This window comes from Toxorhynchites rutilus, chromosome 1 (genome assembly GCF_029784135.1).
Source record: "Toxorhynchites rutilus septentrionalis strain SRP chromosome 1, ASM2978413v1, whole genome shotgun sequence".
NCBI classification, from domain to species: Eukaryota; Metazoa; Arthropoda; class Insecta; order Diptera; family Culicidae; genus Toxorhynchites; species Toxorhynchites rutilus.
In genome coordinates this window covers 44033627-44057888 of record NC_073744.1, presented here as the reverse complement: position 1 = coordinate 44057888, position 24262 = coordinate 44033627, and the positions used below count along the sequence as shown (strand labels likewise).

The window sequence follows — 24262 nt, the reverse complement described above, 5'->3', positions numbered from 1 at the left end:
TACATTCGTAGCTTCTATGCAGCAGAAGTGGATTCATTATCAATCGACGTTCTTGTAGATGATTTAAATATTGAAATCCACATTTTGCGCTAATAGAAAGATCGCAACTATCTTTCTATTAGCGCAAAATATTTCAACATACATGAAATATAGCTAACATGCACTTTGTGAAACAGTTAGGCAAGCTATTTACCAAACAAGAGCTTTTGTGTGACGCATATTGCTTAACTTACTAGCACCTATTTCGCGATGTTCATTGAGCGACTTTCCCACTTTGAACCGAAAAAATAACAGGAAAGGATTATTAGCATGTTCGGATCTAGATTCAAGACACAGAGACTCGAGCTTACGTTCGAATGCTTTCTTGTATTTTCCATGAATTAGCCAATCGATGGCTTTTCTTCGTTTCCGATCAATTTTCTTATTACCATATTTCACTTTCCGCAGAGCATTCAGGTACCGGAAAATCATATCTGAGGGTTGGTTGATCTCTCTGGTCTGATCTCTCTCTGAATATGTTCTTAATTTCAACATAATCAACTGCTTTTTTGGCGAACCTAACCACCGATTAAGGATATTTGCACACGAATATTCATTATAGTTTACTTATTCACGAGGCCAGCATTCCAGTGCAAAAAGCACAAAGCCTAAATGGAAGCACACTTCACCTAATCCGGCTATACAATCGCAATGTGCAATATGCATAGTTTCTATGAAACTTTTTGAATAATCAATCTGCTTCCATTGATATGGATCATAGCCATAACAGATATTTCTATTTTTCTCCGTGTATATGGCTTTGACGCTAAAAGTAAAAAAAAATTATGTAAAGAGACACATATTCGCATGTTATTAATATAGTGTAGCGCGTAATTTCTATAACTATTTCGCTAAAATAATTATTTAAACAAAGCTCAATCTTGTCGATCCATATAAATACTATGCAGCGATCTCTTTTGCCTGCCCAACAGATCACTAATGCATATGCACGCTGCAAGCGCCCTATTATCAAAGCCCCGCGGCGGCCTGTCATTGTAAATTCCGCGCGGGAAAGCCGTCCAGTGTGTTCTTAGGCCGAATGTGAATGCGATGCGATGCGGGCGCTGGATCGTTTGCGGGAAAGCTCTTTTGTTTACGACTGTGGAAATCAAATGCAAACTGACATAGTAAACGTGATGCGAACGCGATTTCAATGTGGCGAAACTGTGTGTGGAAAGTTTTGCCGCGAGTGAATGCAAGTGGCGGTTGCCATACGATTTTCATAAATATCTTCACAATCGAGCTCATCGAACGAAAATAAAGATTGAGTTGTTGTACCTCACAATTCAACTGATTATTGTTTTGTTTGTAAACAAAACACAATACGCTAGTGTCGAAGCTCGCTCCTGATCAGTCTGTCTCTCTCACGCTTCAAGCAAATAATTCCCCTTCTGCCGTACTATTTTCATATACCGCACCCCTAGCCAACTTAGTAACGAAACGGCCTCACCTTAGGATATACTTCTAGGCGCCTTGGTTTGATGAAGACTTCGTCATTATTATATTGACCCTAGAACAAATTTCATTACGAAAAATTAAATTCATAATGAAAATTGCGTTCTGGTGGCATTCATACGTAAATATCGTAAATCCCAAAAACGCATTTTTGTAGCACTAAAAAATAACAAAACAAGTCAAACAACAATGCAACAACAATACAAAAGATAACTGAGCCCGCGTGAACAATAAAATTGCTATCTATTGAATTTCGGCTCCTGTGACGCTAATACGTAAGTACCGTTTTTTCAAGCAAAATTCACTTGAAAAAAACCATGGATGGGTTATACCTATGATATAACCGCAAGGTTGACGTAGGACTGCCGTTGGCTTAGTAATCAAATGTATTTCTTCAATTAGCAATAATCCCACCTCGGATGTTCCTCATTGGGTACGATATCGCCGCTGCGCAGAGCTATTTTTTATGTGTATTGATTAAATTATTGAAACTATTTTCGAATTCAATTGCAAATAGGTCCCAATTTAAATCAATTCGTGCATAATGGTAGTAGCAATGCAGTCTTGAATAATCGAGCCAAAGTGTTGAATTTGTACCCGCTTTTGTAGACCGTGATAGCAAAACGAATTCCGGGATGTAAAAATGCTTGGGGTATAAAAGTATTGCGACTTAAATGTATCTACAATGCTAATTTTCCCATGTTCTTGGTTTCGGAATCTGTATTAGGTAAGCTCATTTCAGTTTAAAAAAACATACAAGCGAGTACAAAAGTACCCGTAGTTTGCATCTATTTTGCAATGCCAATCTTCCCAGGCTCCATGTTTTTGAAATCTGTGTTATGGAAACATTCCAATTTGCAGAAACGCAAACGAGTACAAAAGTATCCGCTGCTTGCATCTAATGTGATATGTCAATTTCCTCTGGCCGGAGGATAGCCAATTTTAGGGCTATTGAAACAAGTTTTTGGATCAAAAAGTAACAAGCATATAACGCGTAGACATTTTATCTTTCGAATGAAATTTTCATCATACCATTTCGTTCAGTTGTTTAGGAGCTATTAACGCTCAAAATCCCGTTCTCCGGCGTAACGCTTTCGTTTTCGAAACTTTGAACTTATACCCCAGTATAAAAGTGAAAGACATAGTCCTACATCAAAATAACATATTGACTCCGCATGACCCAGATTGGTAGTACTTACCAAAAAAATCGTCATATATACCATTTTTTCCGGAGAGTGTATATGAATTTGTATTTTCTCATTTTGGCATCCCTGTTCGTGACATATCATCAATTATTTGGAATGCTGTCAAAATTGATCGTCAGTTATTTAAAACCAAAACAAATATTAACAGGTCGGAAAATTTACTCGGAGTTTCAACCGTTTCGCATATTTGAGGCAAACAACGGAATATTCATATGTTGCATTGTGCTTTCTGTAAAAGTTAACTAAAAATGGCTAACGAAAATAGCACTTTCAAGAAACCTTCAGTTGATCTGAAACTACTCAACAAGGGCCGCAAACAGGAACCTCCGGTCACTTCTGGTTCAGATAGTGGAAAAACGCTGCCCCCTGATTCGAGTGAATTACCTCCAATCCCATATAAAGAGCCAGAATGGTCTGGGATATGTGATCCAGCAGTGAATTACAGCTTTGAGGTTTTGAAAAACGGAGTTATCATCGAAACAGTGGGCCAACTACATCGCAAAGCGTTTTGGTTATTCGGTCGTTTACCGAATTGTGACATTAATATGGCACACCCAACGATCTCGCGATATCACGCGATTCTACAGTACAGGTGTGCTCCGGAAAATCAGGAAGTCGAATCCGACGAAGAGCCGGAGGAAACGAGAGATCACGTCACCATCGAATCTGGTTGGTATCTGTATGATTTGAATAGTACTCACGGAACATTTTTGAACAAGCAACGTTTGAAATCGAAGACCTATGTTCGCGTGAGAGTGGGTTACATGATAAAATTAGGTTCAAGCTCCCGAACGTACATTCTGCAAGGACCGACCGAAGACGAGGATGAACCATCGGCAATGACAATCACGGAAATGAAAGAGATGCGTCAGAAACAGGAGGAACTTCGGCAGGAAATGGTTGAAATCGAACGTCAAGAAAATGAACGAATACAAAAGCTGAAAGAGGCAGAAGGCATAAATTGGGGCATGGCGGAAGATGCCGACGAAGAGACAGATCTCGCGCACAATCCATACGCCGCATCAAACAACGAGGAGCTATTTTTGGATGACCCCAAAAAGACACTGAGGGGTTACTTCGAACGGGAAGGTCTAGAGTTGGATTATAAATTGGATGAGCCATCCGCAGGGACCTATGTTTGTAAAGTCGAACTTCCGGTGGATGACGACTTGGGACGGGCAGTAATAGCGGAAGCAACACACAAGGGTAAGAAAAAAGAGGTGGTTGTGCAGTGTGCATTGGAAGCGTGTAGAATTCTGGACCGTTATGGACTTCTACGACAAGCTACACACGAACCGCGCCGAAGATTCAAGCGAACATCCGATTCCGACGAGGATGACGACTTTCTCGATCGCACCGGAGATGTGGAACGACGTCGTCAGAGGAAACAAACTAAAAGCGCAGCTGAAGTTCATACATATGAGGATTTAATCCGGCAAGAATCGAAAATACTCGAGAGACTAGAGGAGATCGAAGCAAAGATTCAGCAAAGACAGACCATCGAAAGGGGCATCCGTTTGCCGGAGAACGACGATGATGTGGACGAATTTTTAACAACACTTTCAGAGCCATACGACAAATTTGAGGTGCGTCGGTTACGGTTAGAGAAGGAGCGATTGACCAAAGATCACGTAACGCTCCAGAAACTCATCAAGATCGCCAAACCCCTTGACTTACCTAGTTTGAGTCAAAACCCGACCCTGGATGCGAAACAGCAATTGAAGAAAAAGATGATGCCGTTATTTGGTAAGCGTAATAAGCTGAACAAGGCATTTGGAATTAAAAAATCGGATGTTAAGGTTGGTGGGTCAACGAGCACACAGGGGGATGCAGAAGAAGAGGAGGAGGAGGAGGATGATTGTGAAAAGGTCGGGGAGAAGGAAGATCCTCCGAACAAGGAAAAAAAGGTGGTTCCATCGACAGAGGAAACGGTTAAACGTAGTCAAGGTCCAGTCTGCAGCACTGAGCATCTGGAGAAAACCTCCCAAACACAAGCCTTACCCAAATATGCAACCGACAACAAAAATAAAATTATAGACAGCAAAACAGATCATTATTCGGTTGCAGGAAAGGCGAGTGAAAAGCGCAGAAGTGAGGGAGATTGTGAGGAGGAACCCAGTTCTAGCAATAAGAAGAAACGTAATCGCTTCCGTGTGCGAGAAAAGAATCGAGACAACGTCGATTTCGACGATAGCGAAGAACTACAAAATGAGGAGAAAAACGTTGAGTGGGTTCCTCCGGAGAATCAAACTGGCGATGGTATGACTTCACTTAATGAGAAATTTGGATACTAGTATAATAGCACTGGGCCAAAAGTTTGAGATATATTTAGATTATATCATGAGTATTTTGAAATGGGGTCGTTGTTTTCATGTCATCTATATGAAAATAAGTTTTGGCGGAGGACTATCCGATGAATTACTATAATAGATCTTGTTCCCGTAGCTGTTATGTGGTGAAATAAAATGATTTCAATAAACTACTGAATGTTGAAAAAAAAAGTTCATTTGTTTGATTTTTTTAACACTGAACACGAAAGTATACACAAAAATGGGTTGAGAGACTACCGTTGGCTTAGCAATTATTTGTTTGTATTGATTGAATGAAATAATTTTCGAATTCAATTGAATTAAACATATTTGCTTTGTAAGTAGAGAATTGGAACAAATACCACGTAAGATCAATTCATGCATTGTGATAGATTTTATTCTTCGTTAGAACTGAATACCTAGGTCTACCAAAACATGAATCAATTCCACATGAAAACGACAAATGACAAACATGAGTATTTTTGATTCCAATGAAAGTTTTTATTCCGTTTGAGTTGAAGGAAATATAAGTTTTCCACAGCAATTGGTTTTTTTATCCAAGCGTAACTTTTCAATAGGGCGTATCGATTTTAGTAAGAGATATCTTTAATAATTGTACAGAAATAGTGTTTTAGAAAAAGTTATAGAGTATTGTTGTTTAATCGTGATAAAATTATACACCAAGAAAAAAAAGGTACTCTTTTTTTATTTACAAAAAAAAAATTTAATTCTCAATATCTAAAATATGCAATAATTCGTATAAAGTAGGAGCCATGTAGAAAATACGAAAAAGGAGTCCAAGATGGGGTACCGACCCGCCGTCGGAAGCGGCGACCTTTCGCAAACAAACCTGTGTTCCATCGATTGCCCGGTTAGTTTGAAACATAGGAGACGATCCTTTAGTTAGCTCCGACCGAGCGTCGGACGGCATACGTTTGCCCGGTTAAGTAATTGATATCTATTGTATTTCGGCTTCGGTGACGCTAATACGAAAGTACCCAAGATGGTAAAACTATTTTTGACGAACATCGAATTTTTATGATTTTTTTTTTGTATGTTAACAATCAATTTTAGCCAAAAATCATGAATTCTGATGTGATTTAAAACAAAAAAGCTCTTTATCAATCTCCTTTGGAGTGCAGCCATTCTCGAGATAACTAAAAAAAATCTAATTTATTGTCTTTTTTTATAATAAATATACCCTTTCAATCGCATGTATCACAAAAATAATTAGTTTGGCGTCTTCCGCTTTTTATCTTTCTGTTTGAACATACAGAACAGTAGGCCCTATTATAGAAATCGAATCGAGTGAAACACAAATTTCTGAATTACTCGAGAATTAATCAAGCAAACGAAACCAAATTTGGCATGTGGAGGTTTTAGGATGCAATAAATATTTCTATGGTGGTTAGACACGCCTCCCGCTCTCTAAGGGTGGGCTGTCATACAAATGAAGCACAAATTATTGCATAACTCGAAAGCTAATCAAGCACAATTTGGGATGTGAGGGTTTTTGGGTATGAGAAATGTTTCTATAATGGTATGACACCCCTCCCTTCTCTGGAATGGAGAGGGGGTTCCATTAAAATATTAATATTAGCGTGCAGAATATGAATTTGAATATCCATGCGCAGCAGGCGCTGACTTTAAACCTAGAAATAAAATTTTCATTAGTAACTGTGTTCTCAACCAAAGCAGCAGTTTGTTCTTCGGCTCTATCCGAGAATTACACATATTTCAACCAAAAATATTCCAGCCAAGCATGACAATTGAAAATTTTCGGAAAACTCTGAAGGAAAAAGAGAAAATTCGGAAAATTAAATTCCCATATGTTCTACAATTACATAGTGACAAGTGCTGTTAGTCCATTTGATGTTTGCTAGCGAAATTGATCTTTGTTCGAAGCTGGAAATGTATTTTAATCAGCCGTATGGCACCCGCCATGTTTTTGATGCCAACATCTTACACGTCAGAAGTATTTGTTTTCTTCAAAACAGCGATCCGCATTGACGGCAGTGAGCTTCGTTTACTAGTTTAGGGGAGCGTCAAAGAACAGCTGATTTTCAGTCGGAGTGAACGTTTTCAAAATTAAAATTATGAATGAAAATTAGCTTTCCCGTATCAAATTAGTATTCTGTTTAAATTAAAAACATTTTTGTTTGCAGGTGGGGAAAAAGTCTCATACGAAAAATGTTTTGAAGACAACTTTATATTATAAAGAAAAAAATCAGCAATAATGTTGGAATTGTATGACCATATGGTTGAATGAAAGTCAGAAATACGTGTTTCTAATAATTAAATAACATAATGTGGAAATTTTCATTCAAATTTTAAAATTTGAAAACCGGCTTCGTGTCTTCTAATCTGGTAGAGATTACACTAACGATTTTGGGACCCAAATTATGACTCAAACTTGAAGTCGCCACCAGACGTCGACGTTATCGCGAATTACCAATTTACCACCATCTGATAGCGAATTCGTTTTTAAAACTGAGTCAGTGCCAAACTGACTCTGTAATAAAAAAAACGTTTTCAGTGTCACGAATGCGGTTGTTTGTTGGTGTGCGTTATATAGTCTGATTTGTTTATATTTACGACGGCAAATGTACAGTGTCGACGTCTGGTGGTGATATTAGTGCTTGGGAGGTAAATTGTTCTCCATCAGATCAGAAGGGCCAAGTGCAGTGTAAACATATAAAAGTTTGAATGAAAATTTTTACTTGATATTGTTTGATTACCTAACACATGTAGTTCTGACACTCACTTAACCATTTGTCGATGCATTTCCTGTTTGTTCCACAAATAATTACTATTATAATATAAAACCATCATTAGACACAGTTTTCGTTCAATATTCTGCGATATCGGAAAAAAACTTTTATTTAATCACATAAAATAAATATTCGATACGTTAAAGTAAATTTTCATTCATAATTTTGATTTTGAAATTTATTCCACCTGAATATCCATCATTATTTTCACCTCCCAATGAAAGCACACGTAGCTTAATGCCGTCTACTCTACTCTTCAAAATCAGAATCCGAATTGGATTACGATTCCAATAATACAAAAGCAAAAGCAGCAGGTTTTCCATTTTCATAGCCTTTATTTTTAGATTTTCCAAAACAATATTCGGAACTTGACAGTTCAGTATAGTTGTATTGGTGAACCCGAGTGCCAACCCGTGAAACATCTCAGTGCGAAACTAACAGCTTTCGGGGCGAACTAGTGCGACAATGAGTGCGAAACTGAGTGAATAAAAAAACGTTTTGACAGCAGTTAGTGCGGCACTGGGGTTGAAACTGAACAAAAACGAATTCGCTATGACATATCGTGATGTCGATGATGAACTTTTACAGCAGAGGGATAGTGAGATAGGCGGTGACGGTAGGTAGAGTGAGATAGCGATAATCGTGTCATACACCTGATTTTAATGTGATGAAACGCACTCCTATATCTTCTTCTATCTATACAAAGAAAAAGGATCGCCAGATGTGTTGATAAGAGCAGAACTCGAGGAAGGAATTCTCGCGTAACTTTTGAAAAGGTCCAATGTAACATTTCCGTCAACTCCAGAAAAACGAAGTTGAAGAGCCAAACATTATTCCGCGAATTGTCTTAAAAGCTTTCGATCTTTATCGCTACTTTCACCACTAGCAGTCAAGAATAACTCTGAAAAACCAATCGTAACTGTTGTTCCGTGATTTGAGATTAAAGTTGAAGACTAGGAGCGAAAAATGTTACATTGGACATTTTGACTACCCGCATTTACACATTGGACATATTACGTTGCACGATAAGAATTTGAAACTAACTACTAAACAACTATCCAAATAACAGCATTTCATTCTAAAGGCAGATTATTATTGCTATCACTCGTCGAATTGCACTGAAATCCGTAACAACACCTGTAAGAAACAAAAACTCGAAACGACCGAAGTACGACTTCGTATTGTTTTGACTGATTTGTTACTTCGGGCGTCGGAGGAAAGAAGCGTCCGAAGTAACAACCGGGCGCTTAAAATTCGAATCTGTACATTGGATATTTTTTGTATCGGCGATAAAAAGATGTAGAAGATAGATACGTGAACGATTGTTTTTGTAATACATTCAATGATTGAAAACTAATAGCGTGCATCCATTAACTCAATTTGTTTACATTTGTTACATAGGACCTTTTCAAAAGTTACGCGAGAATTGTCCGATTTAGGGCTGTCTTTAATCTATCATATTCTCTGTATAAAATATTTATTCCATGTAACGGAGTTGTTATTTACAAGTGGTTAAAAAATCTTGAACGAGAATTGTGTCTAAAAATAATCTGATATTATAATGATGAGTTTTGTTAGAAATACTAGGAATTTTATAGTAAAAAGTAAATTCAACAGAAACGAATAGAAAATCAATCAATGAACAGTTCTGCGATTGGACCCATGAACTTGCTCTTAGTAAGAAAACGTGAATGTATACCTTCAATTGATAACAAAAAACAAATGTTGGGCGGGACGAAGTTTGCCGGGTCAGCTAGTTATATTATATATATATATATATATATATATATATATATATATACAGCCATTCCATGCCAAACCGATATAGTGGTTCTAAGATTTTCGTGAAAAGTGGTAGTTTTGTTCTTTATCGCAAAATATTAGACCCGCATTTTTTTTATTTTTTCAGTAGGGTGACCATTTCCAATTTAGGGTGGACTGAAAAATCTACTTTTTCCTCTTTTTCCAAAAATGTCTTTTTTTCAAAAATTCATAACTTTGTAACTACAGGTCGGACTCGATTATCCGAAATTTTAGACTCCATTATCCGGAGTATTTGATTTTTTTTTGAATTTTGAATAATTTATATAATAATTCCATATTGAATAGCTCATATACGTATCAAATGAAAGGGCTTAACTAGTAAAATGCAGTTATTTATGAAAAATGCAAATCCAAAATGGCAGCCACTACAAAATGGCGGATTACATATTTTCTTAGAACCCCATCAATATGGGTATCAAATGAAAGGGTTTGACCAGTAGGATACAGTTACTTATGAAGAAATGTAAATCCAAGATGGCGGCCACCACAAAATGGCGGATTACATATTGGGTTGGGGAAAAAGAAATGTCGTATATTGTCAATATATGGCAACACTTAAACATATCTTGTGTTATACTTATCGCGTCGGGTCATACTATACTTTTTGACTACCTGCGAGGTAAAACTGCAACGAAGGCGGCCGAAAAAATTCGTGTAGTTCATGTATCCGATACTGTAACGATTCGCACAGCACAGCAATGGTTCGATCGATTTCGTTCTGGTGTAGTGGCTGTCGAAGATACACCCCGTACTGGTAGGCCAATCGTCGTGGAAACCGATAATATCGTTGAAATCATCCAAGTATCCCGGCATGTGAGTACTCGCTCGATTGGCCAGGACCTGGGTATAGACCATAAAACCGTTTGGAAACATTTGCAGAAGATTGGATTCCAAAAAAAGCTGGATTTATGGGTGCCACACGAGTTGACGCAAAAAAATCTTTTAGACCGAATCAACGCCGGCGATGCACTGCTGAAACGGAACGAACTCAACCCATTTTTGAAGAAGATGGTGACTGATGATGAAAAGTGGATCACGTACGACAACCTAAACCGAAAAAAGTCGTGGTCGAAGCACGGTGAACCGGCCCAAACCATCGCCAAGCCCGGATTGACGGCCAGGAAGGTTTTGCTATTTGTTTGGTGGGATTGGAAGGGAATTATCCACTATGATCTGCTCAACTATGGCCAGACCCTCAACTCGGTTCTCTGCTGTGAGCAGCTTGACCATTTGAAGCAGGCGATTGACCAGAAGCGCCAGAAGTTATCAATAGGAATGGTGTTGTTTTTCACCAGGGCAACGCTCGGCCTCACACATCTTTGATGACCCGCCAGAAGCTACGGGAGCTAGGATGGGATGTCCTATTGCACCCACCGTATAGTCCGGACCTGGTTCCAAGTGATTACCATTTCTTCCGGTCCATGCAAAACGCTCTTGGTGATACTAAGTTGGCATCAAAAGAGGCTTGGAAAACTGGCTGTCTGAGTTTTTTGCAAATAAGAAGGGTGGGTTTTATGGGGGGGGGATAATGAAGTTGCCTTCTAAATGGCAACAAGTTTGCGAACAAAACGGCGCATATTTGACTTAAATTGGATAATTTTAAGTATGTTAAATAAAACGTTTCGATCAGAAATACATTTCTTTTTCCCCAATCCTATATTTTCTCAGAACTCCATCAATATGGGTATCAAATGGAAGAGCTTGACTAGCAGAATACAGTTACTTATGAAAATTGCAAATCTAAGATGGCGGTCACTACAAAATGGCGGATTACCTATTTTCTCAGAAGCCCATCAATATGGGTATCAAATGAAAGAGCTTGACCAGTAGAATACAGTTATTTATGAAGAATGTAAATTCAAGATGGCGGCCACTACAAAATTGCGGATTACATATTTTCTCAGAACTCCATCAATATGGGTATCAAATGAAAGGACTTGACTAGTAGAACACAGTTATTTATGAAAAATGCAAATCCAAAATGGTCGCCATCACAAAATGACGCCATATTTTTTTTCAAAGGTCTATCAATATGGGTATCAAATGAAAGTGCTCGACTGGTAGAACACAGTAGATCATGAGAAATCCAAATCCAAGATGACCACAGTTCCCAAATAAACAATTACTTTTTAATGGTTCCATTCAGCTTGCCCTGTTTTTATGTATGTTTGAGTGTTTGTAGAGTTATCCCACATTAATAGAAAATTGACCCCGTTCCTGTTGACTGATTGATTATAATTACATTATAAAACTACGTATTCCATGATCTTGGAAATTAAATTTGGCCACCGCTAAAAATGGCTGAATAGCTTGACTTGGAGAATACACTACACTATGAACAACATAAATGGTCGATTATCCATTTTTTGCAACCCCCTCAATATTGGTATCAAATGAAACACAAATTTCTATATTACTCGAGAACAATCAAGCAAGTCGAGCCAAATTTGGCATGTGGAGGTTTCTATGGTGTATCAACGAGAAATGTTTCTATGATGGTATGGCACCCCTCCCTCCTTTGGAATGGATGAGGGGGGAGGGGTGGCTCCCATAAAAATAATAAACATATTCCAACCAAACATGACAATTGAAAATTTTCGGAAAACTCTGGATTTGCGAAAATTCAATTCCCATATGTTCTACAACAACAAGCCTACAAGCGTTGTTAGTCCATTTGATATTTGCGCTAACGAAATTGATATTTGTTCGAAAGTGAAAATGGATTTCAATGTGATAAAACTCACTCCTATAGCATCTTCTGTCTAAAAGAATAAAAATGGATCGCCGAATGTGTTGATAAGAACAAATCTCCAGAGAGAAATTGTGCGACTTAGGACTGTCTTAATTCTATCATATTTTCTATATCAAACATTTATTCCATGTAACGGAGAAACATGTTATTTGCAAGTGGTTGAAAATTCTTGAACGAGAATTGTGTCTGAAAATAATCTGATATTATAATGACGAGTTTTGGTAGAAGTACTAGGAATTTTATAGTTAAAGGTAATTTTAAAGGGTAGATCAGAAGATCAATGAATGAACAGTTCTGCGATTGGACCCATGAACGTGCGCTTAGTAAGAAAAAGTGAATGTAATAACGAAAAATAAATTTTTGGCGGGACGAAGTTTGCCGGGTCAGCTAGTAGTCAATATAACTAAAAAATTCAAGGGGTTGTATTCGAGACACGCCCGCGCAGGACGTAGGACTACGCAATCTTTTTTTATAAATTTGTTGGTTTATCAAATTTCATAAAGTTCCGGGACCCTGAAAAGGTTTAATGGATTGCGTGGTTTTGTAGAATCATTTCGAGAAGCAACAATTCTTTCTTGCGAGAACAATACACTAATTGGTCATATGTCGCAATTTGTTTCATTATATCAATGCACACAATGCACTGAATATTTAACGAGAGGCATCTTCCGTGCATCGCCATTCAACAAGCATCAAACCCGTGTCTCACAGATGCACAGAGTTGCAACGATGAAAATAAAACATCGCGAGAATGACTATTTATGAAAAATCAGAGCCAATGCGCACGAGAGCAAACACTAATGGCAAATAAACGTATCCAAGGTGTGCTATTCTCATGTACAGGAACTGAACAAGTTCTAAGTTTCGCGCAACGAAAACAAGCAACACACACAAAGCCAAATACTGATGGCTAGAAGCGGCCTATAATCATTTGCACTCTTCTCTTTTTTCGCCAGCTTTGCCATGGCTCGGATTGTTGTGTTAATCGCAATGCTTCAAGTGATTCGCTAGCGTTCACAGCTCGAGGGGAAACATAAAACACAAAACGAGCAGAATAGGCGACCTTTGTTGTGTCGGGCACAGACAAATTCTGAGAATTTTATGCAATACTTATATGTTAGAGACAGCTTACTTACTATGCAAGGGTGCAGTTTACTTCACAAATATTCGCTGTTCGCTATCCCTCTTCGTTGTTTCTATTCTAGCGGCTGCATAAGTTGCCCGTTATGGAACAGCTCGGTTCGGGAAACCACACAAATGGACAGAACAAATGTATGGGGAAACGGGAATGCTTCCAATTTTCATCATTTTAAACCATATACAGACTATGGGGACGTTCAACCAAAATTGTGCTTCATCACTAAAGAAAATTTTTCGGTAGAAAGGCGAATCTTACTCTACTTTTTCTAAAGACCAAAGCCCCCACGACGCTTTGGTAGATCGTCCGACTTCAGCTCTTGAACAATCTTAGCGTATCAAACAAATCTTAGCAAAATTCTGATTCGATTGGTATGCAAATCGTTAAAATCCGTTCGCAGCAAAAATAGTTGTAAACGTTAACTTTATTTCATAAAAACGTGACCTGTTTTCTGATTTGCCCCCCTCCCTCCTCATGTAAAACGTAGTCCTACGTCAAAACCCAAAATAGGACGAATGAAATAAGATGCAAAAAGGTTCAATTAACACGCCGACCATAATGTTGAATCATGAACACGCAAGTTTTTATTCGTACTTTTGGTAATATTTACAGTACACTAACTAGTTTACAGTATTAACAAATAATTTAACTGACGAACATCCAAAATAATTAACACACTAACAGATAACATGTGTTGGTAAATACAATCTTCTAATATCAGAATAAAGGTAACTGTAAAACTATATCAATCAACATTTAAACCAACTGGCACAATTCTTCGTAGTTTTTAACATAAACAGATTCCATAAGCTGGCTGAATTTAGTGAGAGAACAAGGATCACCACAATTGGGAACTCGCAGTTCCTTGGGGTATTTATCTTCACTGTTGAAGTAATACAGCAGCTTCACCTCGAAGTCATCGTCAAATGTGATGCTGTAATGCAGCTCGAACACGATCGCAGCGGAAAAGTCCGGCTTCCCCGTTGACTGGTCGATTATGTTCAATGCGCGCATCAAGTTCACCAGCGTAACGTCGTGACCGGAGTAGACGAAAATTGATCGCTCGGGCATTAGGATTCCGGCGCGTTTGCGGACCATGTTGTCCAGCAGCTCACTGATAATCGTACCGCCTTTAATCTTCTTCATCAGAGGCGTTTCGGTGAAGAGGGATAAGCTTCGCTCGGCCAGAGGGAGCAACTTTTCCGGGAAGATGTTTTCCGTCCAATCGGGCAGTTCCAAACCGGCATTTTTCTCTATTTCCAACGTATTGTACAACAGTTCCACGTCCAAAATCGTGCTAATGTTCTGTGAGAATTTTGTTTCGATCATTGATTGTTTCAGAAAATGGGACTGATCACGAACTTCACTTCACGGTGAGAACTAAATGATTCGTATGCAAGGTTATATACGCTTCATTTCGTTTCCACCGTGGAGTACGAACGTCAGGCCCAATATCTAGCATAAATAATCAATGTACCTCTCCGGTGGATAGACTGAGAGTTTTGTACAGTGCTTCGTATTTCTCGTTCATATCTCGTATGTCCTTCGGTGGGTATGCCATCAAACGTTGCAAAGATTGCTCGTACCGAGGACAAGGCTTCTTCTGGGCTAATATCTGATAAAAAAAAATTATACATTATACGCTTCTGAAGAGAACAGAGATCCATACCGTATCTCGATCTCGCGGAAGAGTGTTAACTGCTACTGGTTGCCAAGAAATGGGCAATGGATTAGTATTTTCCAGTGGGGGTAAGAATCCAGCCATGAAACTTTGAGCACTCATAATACACCGCTCCGCTGCACTACTAACAATATACATGTTGTCTTTTGAGTAGAGTCCATTTGACGGAAGCAAGCGGTAGTACCGTGGGCGAAGGTTTCTCCCCAAATTATACATTTGTAGGGATCCTCTCTGCAGTTGCGATGAAGATGCGGTCGTGAAAATATGGTCGAAATAGTCGTAATAATTTACATACCTCAGAAAGTGCACCCAATCCACCTGTCCATGGATAATTGCGATGGGGATCGTTTGGGTAGAATGATGTAGGAGAACGATCGCCGTGACGAAACAAAATCGCGATCATACGAAGGGTGCGTAAACCTCCATCATCGGTGCTATCTCCGAACACAAGATAGGCTAACATAACCGAAAAACAAATACTCCCCAGAAAGAACACCGATACGGTCATTCCACGTTTCCCCTTTTGCCAGCAGTCCCAGGTCATGGTGGACTTTTTTTTCCTGGTAGTGAAACCGATAAAAAAAAATTACGCGCAGCTATCACTTCTCGGGATTTTTACAATGGAATTTTCAACGTTACAGTTGTGTTCTAACCAAATTTATACGACCAATGATCACCATATCTGGTTTGTTTCGTTTTCGGTAAAATTGATTATATCAAAATTTTTGATTAAAAAACAAAATTATGTCGCAAAACTATTTCCAAACTTTTCAGTCATATGAAAAAAAACAATTTGATTCTTGAGATTATGAGATAACTAATAGAACTCACATGAAAATGTAAACAAGATCAGTGCAGCAAGTTTGGGCTCTGAGTTTTGACTTCTCGTAACTTCTAAATATTTATAAAATAAAAAAGATAGCTTATATCTAGATTAACAATATATCCTTGAGATGTATACACAAAAAAAAAACAAAAAGCTTTGATAACAAAAGTCGCTGCATAAACGGCATAAACAATCACTGCAATGAAGATAAATTTCGTTATGCATTTCATCAAGGCGGTATAATAAGGTGGAACGTTATGTCAGAACTGCTGTGCAGCCATTACTTGAGTTCGAATTGACAGCGACCAAACGAACGGCTAGTTTTCCGAGAAAGAGGATAACAAATGGCATGCAATGATGAGTGCATACCGCTATGTGTTTGCTGCGCATAAACGTTGGTTTTGTTTACGCTGTTGGCATCATTGTTGTGTTTCTGTGACTGCTGCAAGTTGTTGTCTGCATTGCTGTTTTACGGAACGTGAGGGTTGTTGCTGTTGCTGCTGGGATTGGCAATTCAGCGATTGTGGGAGGTTTGCTAGTGGGTATATGAAAGGGTCACTACCGGCGGGCTTGTCTGCTCTAAGTTCCATTCGCTTTGGTGGAATTAGTCGTTGGCGACGTTGGCGACCCATTAGGATTGAGTGATAGCGATACGCTGTGGATATCCATGCATATCATTTCCCGGGGACTGCTGCTTTAGCTGGAGACTCACCTGATCGTACGGGTTGTGAGACACAACAGCTAGTTCGATTGAAACCGGCCCAGCGTATGTATATGTTGGTGTGGACCGCTATGTAGCATACAAACACGGCAGTAGAGATGTGCCATCCGCTCATGAGCTGTTCCGAAAAATCGACTCTTTGAAGTGAGTTGACGCGGAACAGCTCGCAAAAAAAATCAAACAGCTCTTCAGCTCACTTTGATGATGATGAAGGAGAGAAAAGAGCTGTAGAATTGAAGAGAGTGTGTGAGCTGTAAGATTCAAATGAACTGACCGTCTCTCGCTCTTCGTGTTAAGACATCAGTTTAGTTTCATTTGTCCCTCGTCTTTTCAACTGTTATATTCGCGTTGACGGCATTGAGCTTTGTTTACCAGTTTAGGGGGCGCCAAAAATAATAATTGGCTCTCAGGCAGAATGAACACGTTTTTAAAATTCAAATTATTAATGAAAATTAACTTCTGTGTATCAAATGAGTATTCTATTTCAATGAAAAACACTTTGTTTGCAGGCGGTGCAAAAATCTCATAAGATTTTTTTTTTTGAAGAAAACTTTCTATTGTAATGTAAAGCATCAGTAAAAATGTCGGAAATGTTGTACTCGCCGAGTCTGTTGTAAATAATAGTCTGGAATACGTGTTTCAAGTAATTAATAATATGGTGTGAAAAATTTCATTTGAATTTTAACATTTTCAAACTGGCTTCGTGGCTATCGAGTTTGGGACCCAAATTGAAAGTCGGCTCTGACAACTGAGCTGAAGAGCTGTTCATAAAGAACAGCTCATTTAGATGAGCTGATATGATCAGAGCTGTTCATCATGATGAGCTGATTTGCACACCTCTACACGGCAGTGGAACTTCATACAAATCACTCGTCGAAAAGTGTCTCCTTTTTCACTGCTTGTTTACATCGACGAATATATTTTTTTCCACTATGTTTCGTAGGAGAGTGTATACATACTGACAGATTTCTACTACGAGGTGTTTAATGAAGGATGAAAGGTGGGAATGTTTATTTTTATATATGATTTATCGTACGATTTAATTGAACGCATAAAAGTTGTCAACAAAACTGGTGTTAAGCACATTTTTAAATTTGAACGAATATTGATAAGATATTCCCAGCAATTCTTGATATTTATTGCGTGATTTGGTAAGTGTATAAGTTGTTTGAAATGAAGGTTTAGTGTAATTATTTTATTTTGAGGATTATATTCACAAACATACAAGTATGGTTAATATAAATTGCATGTATATGATGCGCCTAGCCAGCCCATACATGCAAACGTGGAGGCGATATACATACATCCTAGAAAATAATAAATCGTATAATTATCGTTTATATTACATCATATACCCCATATACATGTATATGGCCTCCAATTTCATATGCATATGCCAGTTATACACATCATACAAGTAATGTGTCTTAGATGTATGTATATCGCCTCCAATTTTAGATTTTTAACGTAGGACTACGTCTTACATTAATGATGCCAAATCAGAAAACACTTTTTTATGAAATAAAGTTAACGTTAATAACTATTTTTTGCTACGAACGGATTAAAACGTTTTGTATACCAATCGAATTGGAAATTTTTATAAGATTTTTTTTGTTTGATATGCTATACATTACAATCCCATAGTCTGTATATGGTTTAAATTGATGAAAAATGGAAGCATTCCCTTTTTTTCCATACATTTGTTCTGTCTATTTGTGTGCTATCCCGAACAGAGCTGTCAATAACGGGTAACTTATGCAGCCGCTAGAACAGAAACAACGAAGGGGGATCGAAAAGAAAAAAATTGCGAAGTAAACTCCATCCTTGCATAGTATGTAAGCTGTCGCTAGCTTATAAGTATTGCATCTCCTCTGAGGAAAATTCTCAGAATATTACTGTGCCGAAACAACAAAGGTCGCTTATTCTGCTCGTTTTGTGTTTAATGTATCCCTTCGAGCTGTGAACGCTAGTGAATATTTCACTTGAAGTGCATCTGGCATTGCAATTAACACAACCATCCGAGGCATGGCAAAGCAGGCGAAAAAAGAGAAGAGTACAAATGATTTTAGGTCGCTTCTAAACATCAGTGTTTGTTTTTTTTGTGTGTAGCTTGTTTTCATTGCGCAAAATATAGAACTTAGAAACTTTGTTGACGGTATCGACCGAGAGTCGAGAAACGATTTTTCATAAACGGTCATTCTTGCGATGTTTCATTTTTAGCACTGCAACTGTATGCATCTGTTAGACGCGTGTTTAATGCTTGTTGAATGGCGATACACTTCTTCTTCTTCTTCTTTTGAATTATAGACACTTGAAACTCAGAGAGTTCATTCGTCTTCGATGGCGATGCATGGAAGATGCCACTCGTTAATTTTCAGTGCAATGCGTGCATTGATATAAAGAAACGAATTGCGACATATGATTATAGCGTATTGTTCTCGCAAGGGCAAAAAATGATCGTTGCTTCTCGAAATGAGTCTACAAAACTAGGCAAGCCATGAAACATTTTCAGGGTCCCCGGAAATTTTTACTAAAGAGTTATTTATGAAATTTCGACGTATTCGCAAATAATATTCGAAATGATAAACCATCAAATTTCAAAAGAAAAAAGATTGCGTAGTTCTACGTTCTAAGCTGTCGTGTCTCGGATACAACCCCTCAAATTTTTTTTTACGATTTAATGTTTGCTGGGCAGGCCCCAAGGCAGTTTTAAATTGTTAAAATAAGAATGAAATTTTTTACTTCATGTTATTTAATTACTTGAAACATGTAGTACTGAATTTTATTTAACCATTTCTATATAAATTTTGCGATATTTCCATTAAAGCACAATAAACAATCAGGAATGAAGTATCCGAGTGCAACTCTTTCGTATCATATGTAAGAACTTTAATTTCCCTAGAATCATATTTCAGGTAGCCGTACGAGATAGCTGCGGCTTGATAATCCAAACAACCGGAGTTCAAATCCCATCGGAGCAATTTTATAAGCGTCCCCCCACTCATATCAAACATTTATATCCCTGAAAGTCAATTGATTAATTCCTATTTGTACAAACATAATGTTTATAAAGGTTCTATATACATACAAAAATGGTGATTCCCCGGGCCGAACATTTTACTTTAATATTTTCCGCCATTTTTTATGGCAGTGATGAATCGTATATTCGTATGACAACAGACTTATTATGTTATTAGGTATTACCTAATAACCTTGCATGTACAGTAAGTTACATCTAATTCGACATTTAGTTAATTGGACAGACCTGTAATGGGATACAAATAATAGGACTTTTCCATCTCTAATTGGATATTTTGTAAACATCGAGTTTGGTACCCGAAGTATGGTCCCAGATTGGAAGTCGCCACAAGACGTCGACATTGTACCACTATCATTGTGAATGTCCAATTACAGGCCAATCACCTCTAATGCGACACTGAGTAGTGCCTCGGTATGTCGAGGATTAGAGGTAACTTACTGTATATGCTATTTAGGCGCATCATATACCACTCAAAATATCGGATATTCGATGCTCTATATACGATACTTATACGATTTAATGTTTGCTGAGTTGGCATACTTGGCAGCTTGGTTTGTCAAGTTCATAATCTCATGTCTACAGTTTTGAGTTAAGTGCAATTGAATGACGAAGTTGAACTAATTTATTTTGTCACTATGTTTATCAGAACTCAAAAGACCGGCAAACAGATAATCTTCCGTTCTTAAAAGTTAAAAATTAGAAAAAACAACTTTAACTATCACTTTTCTTTAAAAAAAAAATATTCTGACTTAAAAATAATTTTTATCGTAATATTCCAAACATACATGTATTTACAAGAATCTATAATAATTATCATAATTATCAAGAACGTTATCCGCCATTCGTTTTTGGGTTGTCTGTAGTAATTCATATATACGCATGAAAATAGTCGTACTAGATGCATGTAGGAGTCGTATCTTCATCCATCCAATCATCGTGAATACTGTTGCAAGTGGAAAATAAATGTGTGTTCATTGCTTATGACATTATGCATTATGACAGATGCATTATGACATAAATAACAACAGAATACAGTAATTTAAATTTCATACGACATGCCGAGGCACCACTCAGTGTCGCTTTGGAGGCGATTTTGGCCTGTAATTGAACATTGGCGATGTGAGTGGTACAGTGTCGACGTCTAATGGCAACTTTAATGTGACGCCATAATTTGGTCCCCGAACTCGATGTTTACAAAAATGTCCAATTTAACGTGTCACATTACAGGTCTGTTCAATAATCTAAACGTCGCATTAAATGTAACTTACTGTATATAAACAATATTTATTCCCAGCTGTTTTGAGGCATCTCGCACAAATTGACAATATTATTCAGTTGTCAGTGCAAGTCTGTTCGATTTTTAGAGTGTAAAAAAGTTCACTGTTTACATAAAAGCAATCTCGAATCGGTCCCACTTTTTTGCTTGAAGTTACTATCCCCTGATACAAATTAGACCTGCTTTGTTTATAAACAAAAATAGTCGCTGTCACTTTTTATCCCCTCTCGCATCTTCCATGCCTTATCATCATACTGTCGAAAACGAACCACCTGTCAATTCCAGCTCCTTGCATTTCATATGGTGCGTTAAGTGGTATCTGAGGTGAAGGAAGAAAACACGATCACCAGTGCTATCAGATATACGAAAATGTAATACCATTTCGTAGCGAAAATCCAGGCGAACCAATCGTCATTTTATCAATATACATTCTGTCAAATATGTAGGGTAAATGATCTTGGTTTGTCCAATTTGGGGTGTTTTTACGCAACTAGTAAATGCAAATCGATTTTTCTTCATGAAAATCACACATAATCGATACGAGTTTAGGTTTGTTGAAAAGCCCCAAGTCTCTAGTTGCTAGTATTAGCCATAAGGTGTTGAAATTATTCAAATTTTTATGTTTTTTAACGATTTTCCTTAAAGAAGAATTATGATCATGGTTTGACCACCTCTGATCACGGTTTGCCCAAAAAAATTATCATGGTTTGTCCGGTTTTAGAAATCTCCATTTTTGAATGAAAACATTCGAATTCACAATTAGATGTTGCATTTATCATCGCTTGAGTTTACTGTCATCATATTGATTCATTCATAATTTAGGCTTTCTTCAGAATATTGTCTTTTCTTCGGCATTTTAGAAATGTTCACCTCAACACAATCAACACAGAAAACCCATACTTCTGCTATGCGCGAAGCACACCATAAACAAACATAAACAAACTGCAGCGCGCCAAGCGGTTGCCATAGAAATCATGTGAACAAAACAACATTATTGAATTGGACAACTCATGATCAGAATTGAGTTCATCAAAATGCGTTAATGGTTTAGCTATGTAAATCCGATACAAATGGTGAGCAAGCATGATGTTTACAATATTCATAAGTGTTGTAATCCAGAAAAGGTCTGAATACGTGCCAAATAATCATCTGGTGATCGATTAAAAGTTAGCTCGAATGAGGGGCGCATTGACACAAATAGAAGGTGTATTTTATAATCCTTTAAAACATGTGATTTCGTAAAAATATACTATCAAACTACTATAAATCATGTAAAAGGCAATTTCATTTATATGTTTCGAAACATTCGAAGGCCTTATTTGACACAGGAGCGCTGAATTAGAGCATTCAAAAAAGTGGGCAAACCATGATCATATTTTCGACTGGACAAACCAAGATCATTTACCCTATCAAGAATTTGAGTTTCTAAAGAATATGTTTTACTCATCATCTAAATTTCTATTATAACCTTCAAAATATCCAGCAAGCATTAAATCGTACATCTTGGCATATTTTATGTCATATATAAAATGGAATCGAATCACAATCGTATATAATGGCGATCAAAGCATATATTTCATATAAAATGCGAAAAATTGGATTTTGTGTATCATGACAAATTACGTCGTAATTGAGCTTAACAAACATCGGTTTTATGATATGCACTATTATAGAATTGAAATGTAAATGGGGATCGAGGTTGCGTCACCTAATGTGACATAGGGGAAGGGGGCGTAGCCGTGATCCCTAAGGGGGGCTGCCATACAAATTAAACACAAATTTCTGCATTACTCGAGAATTCATCAAGAAAATGAAACCAAATTAGGCCTATTTAGGCTTTAGGGTACAATAAATGTTTCTATGGTAGTTAGACTCTCCACTCCCCTCTCTAAGGGAGGGGTGCCATACAACACACAAATTTCTGCATTACTCGGGAATTATTCAAGCAAACGAAATTTGTCATGTGGAGGTTTTAGGATGCAACACATGTTTTTACGGTGGTTAGATACTCCTCTTCCTCTCTTAGGGGCAGCTGCTGTACAAATGAAACACAAATTTCTGCATTACTCGAGAATTAATCAAGCAAATGAAACGAAATTTGGCATGTGGAGGTATTAGGGTGCAATAAATGATTCTATGATCGTTAGATACTCAACACTCCTTCAACCTTTCTGAGGGAGGGGGGGATGTTTCTACGATGGTATGACACCTCTCCCTGCTCTGGAATGGAGAGGGGGTCCCATAAGAATATTACCCGTATTTCAACCAAAAATATTCCAAACAAACATGACAATTGAAAATTTTACGGAAAACTCTGAAGGAAAAAGGGAAAATTCGGAAAATTAAATTCCCATATGTTCTACAATTACAAAATGACAAGTGCTGTTAGTCCATTTGATGTTTGCGCTAGCGAAATTGATCTTTGTTCGAAACTGGAAATGGATTTCAATGTGATGAAACGCACTCGCATACCTTCTTTTATCTATACCAATAAAAAGTATCGCCGAATGTGTTGATAAGAGCAGAACTCGAGGAAGGAATTGTCCGATTTAGGGCTGTCTTTATTCTATCATATTTTCTGTATAAAACATTTATTCCATGTAACGGAGAAACATGTTATTTGCAAGTGGTTAAAAAATCTTGAACGAGAATCGTGTCTGAAAATAATCTGATATTATAATGATGAGTTTTATTAGAAATACTAAGAATTTTATAGTAAATGGTAAATTCAATTAGAAGATCAATGAATGAACAGTTCTGCGATTGGACCCATGAACTTGCTCATAGTAAGAAAACGTGAATGTTTGCCGGTATTGATAACAAAAAACTAATGTTGGGTGGGACGAAGTTTGCCGGGTCAGCTAGTATCTACATAATAATATGTATTTTTACAGATTTTTGAGACTTTTTTAAACCAAGAATCTGTAGATACAGAATTTACAGATTTTTTAAAAGAACGTTACAATAGTGGCTTGATGTTAATCATATTTTTCCAATCTCACCTATTTTATTCCTATTATAATAAATAAATATATAATAAATAAATAATATCATTTATCTTTTTTCTTATTAAAACACAGAGAATGTAAATTCCAAAAGTGTACTTTTGTATTAATTTCCTTTATTAATTGAAAATGCACAGCTCAAAGCGAAAAGAAGGTATTAAATCAGTTCAGGAAATATTGAAACGCGAACTATTGAAAATGCTCAATTCGCACGCTCTCA

The 24262-nt window shown here is 37.4% G+C and overlaps 2 protein-coding genes and 1 non-coding gene across 6 annotated transcripts; 1 reads left to right on the top strand and 2 right to left on the bottom strand.

The window, feature by feature from the left end:
• Positions 1 to 1807: 1807 nt before the first annotated feature.
• On the bottom strand, positions 1808 to 1953 carry LOC129763820 (U4 spliceosomal RNA). The gene has a single exon (XR_008741039.1). It is a non-coding gene; the product is annotated as a U4 spliceosomal RNA (small nuclear RNA).
• An 844-nt stretch (positions 1954 to 2797) lies between these two features.
• Positions 2798 to 5184, top strand: LOC129771301 (kanadaptin). Its single transcript, XM_055774801.1, has one exon. The coding sequence runs from the start codon at positions 2948 to 2950 to the stop codon at positions 4991 to 4993; it is 2046 nt and encodes a 681-aa protein (XP_055630776.1). The 5' UTR covers positions 2798 to 2947; the 3' UTR covers positions 4994 to 5184.
• An 8865-nt stretch (positions 5185 to 14049) lies between these two features.
• LOC129771083 (lysosomal acid phosphatase) lies at positions 14050 to 16792 on the bottom strand. 4 transcript variants are annotated; one of them, XM_055774411.1, is made up of 6 exons: positions 16713 to 16792; positions 16285 to 16655; positions 15470 to 15734; positions 15163 to 15405; positions 14971 to 15108; positions 14050 to 14798 (listed from the first exon to the last, which is right to left on the bottom strand). In XM_055774411.1, exons 2-6 carry the CDS (start codon positions 16365 to 16367, stop codon positions 14250 to 14252), a joined length of 1278 nt encoding a protein of 425 aa, XP_055630386.1. In that variant the 5' UTR covers positions 16368 to 16655; positions 16713 to 16792; the 3' UTR covers positions 14050 to 14249. The 4 variants fall into 4 exon arrangements, with proteins under 4 accessions (XP_055630386.1, XP_055630376.1, XP_055630394.1 ...); XM_055774401.1 differs by having other exon boundaries at positions 16285 to 16716; XM_055774419.1 differs by lacking the exons at positions 16285 to 16655; positions 16713 to 16792 and adding an exon at positions 16006 to 16254.
• Between the last annotated feature and the right edge of the window lie 7470 nt (positions 16793 to 24262).